Source organism: Emiliania huxleyi (assembly GCF_000372725.1).
Source record: "Emiliania huxleyi CCMP1516 unplaced genomic scaffold EMIHUscaffold_293, whole genome shotgun sequence".
Classification (NCBI taxonomy): Eukaryota; Haptophyta; order Isochrysidales; family Noelaerhabdaceae; genus Emiliania; species Emiliania huxleyi.
In genome coordinates this window covers 133,187-135,283 of record NW_005199828.1, presented here as the reverse complement: position 1 = coordinate 135,283, position 2,097 = coordinate 133,187, and the positions used below count along the sequence as shown (strand labels likewise).

Sequence of the window (2,097 nt, the reverse complement as noted above, 5' to 3'; positions counted from 1 at the left end):
CCCCGCCCGCAGGCGAGGCCGACCACGAGAAACCGCGGTGCCGATCACGGGCGCGCCTACTGGCCCCCCAAGGAGGACGCGCTCATCGAGCAGGCGCGCGGCACACTCGCACGCACGCACGCACGCACGCACGCACGCACGCACGCACGCACGCACGCACGCACGCACGCACGCACGCACGCACGCACGCACGCACACACTCCGGGCCTTGCACTTGAAATGCCGAGGGGCTCCTGTCTTCTAGACGTGGAGTCGCGAGGGCCAGCCTGGCCCTTGCCCCACCCTCCTTGTGTGTGTGGAGACACTGACCTCACCTCACCTTACCTGACCCAGACCTTTGCTTCCTTCGACCAGGCCCATGGCCTCCACGGAAGCCAGTGGCGCTGCATCGCCGCCCAGCTGCCCGGCCGGTCCGACTCGTCGGTCCGCAACCGCTGGGTGCGCGCCTCCGTGGTAGTAGTGGGCAGCCTTAAGGCGGTTCCCAGATCGGACCCCCTCTCCACGCCTAGTAGTGTATGTAGTAGTGGCAGCGGGCAGCCTCGCTTCCAAGATCGGACCCCCTCTCCACGCCTCAGCGACTAGCACAGGCGGCGTAGCTGAGTCAAGTCCACACGGGGACGGGGGGAGACGGGAACAAGTAGGGGGCTCACGGCGCGCGCCCTCCGCCGGAGAGGGGCCGCGCTCCCGTGTGACACGCCGATGACCACGTGCCCGTACGACATCGCCCCCCGTAGGCGCGGCTCAAGGAGGCGGCCAAGTCTGCTGTCTCGCCCCCGGCCGCCTCGCACCGCCGAACCCGCGAGCGGCGAGCTGTGAACAGCGTCTCTTCACACCTCTAGCTGTGAATAGGTGCGGGCGAGGCGGACCCGCGAGCGGCGAGCGGAGCCGGTGGAACCGGCGGATGGCTCGGCTCCCACCCGCACCGCCCTCCTGCCCCCCGACCTCTCCGCTCTGGCGGGACGCATCGCTGCCGCTCAAGCCGACGCCAGCTCGCAGCCTCCGGTCATGGCGTCGCTGGCGGAGCCGCCGGACGCAAGGTGCGCCAACGACACGACGTGAAGCAGCGGTCGGGGGAGCGGGAGGTGGCCGAGCCACCGAAGCATTGAAGCATGTGCTTCAACCCTCGTGCGTGGCGCACCGCCGCCAGACCGTTACAGGCGCGCACGCTCGCCATCTGCATCAGTCCTCTAGATCTAGGTAGCCCACCCACTCGAGTGCCCGCGATGCGGGTGCGCACCTACATGTCCCCGCGGGTTCCCTCTCTCTGAGCACCCCCCTCCCCCCTGTCGTGCTCTTGGACCTTGGATGTGGTCTCGTTCGGTCTTTGCGCGGTGTGCGGGAGCAATTAATTCGTATGTGTTTTGACAAGTCTCTAGAGGTGTAAGAGGACTATAGACCGTCGAGCGTCGTCCCTTTTCTGCTGCATTCTGCAAATTCTGGCACTGTCGACTGTGTGCACCTTCCTCCCACATTTTTCTACAGGGCGTTCTTGCAGATCGACGGTGGGCGTGGGAAAGCAGGTGGTGGCTTCGTCGCCCGCCTCGCGATTGGCTCCGTCGTCGGCGCGGTCATCTTTGCGCGCTCTGTCTGGCGGCCCACCGGCTGAGACAAGCCGCGCCGTGGGCCGCGAGCGGGATACGCGCCAAGCCGGCGGGGCCGAGAGCGAGACAGATCTACGAGGGGTCAGGAGCCAGGCGCAGAACTAGCTCGAGGGCGCACGTGGATCGGCGCCGACACTGTATTTCTGATCCCCCCCCCCCCCCCCCCCGGAAAAGGGGCGTTTGTGTATTATGACCAGAGGTTATGACGCGGCTGCCGGGGCCTGGGCGCCACGGCCGAGCGACGCCGTTCAGATTCTCGGCCGGGGCGAGGCGAGAGGCGCAGGGACCTCTCTCCGGTCGCGCCCCCGAAGCCGGGAAAGCCGAGTCCACGAGCGAGAACACGCGAGATTCGGCGAGTCAGGCGAGCGACGACAAAGTTTAACTCTACTGGTGGTGCTGGTGGCGTGTGGAGGGGAAATCTCGAAGGACGAAGCTGTGTCCTGTGAGACCGCGAGGGAATTTTGGGAAACCTTGTTATTTCTGTTTACCTCTCCAT

At 66.5% G+C, this 2,097-nt stretch overlaps 1 protein-coding gene across 1 annotated transcript; it reads left to right on the top strand.

Annotated features, from left to right (window-relative positions):
* Window positions 1-219: 219 nt before the first annotated feature.
* EMIHUDRAFT_239717 (hypothetical protein) lies at window positions 220-1,059 on the top strand (the record flags this gene model as incomplete). The annotated part of the gene is made up of 4 exons (XM_005775805.1): window positions 220-246; window positions 334-438; window positions 735-764; window positions 850-1,059. The coding sequence occupies 4 exons, from the start codon at window positions 220-222 to the stop codon at window positions 1,057-1,059; spliced, it is 372 nt and encodes a 123-aa protein (XP_005775862.1).
* Between the last annotated feature and the right edge of the window lie 1,038 nt (window positions 1,060-2,097).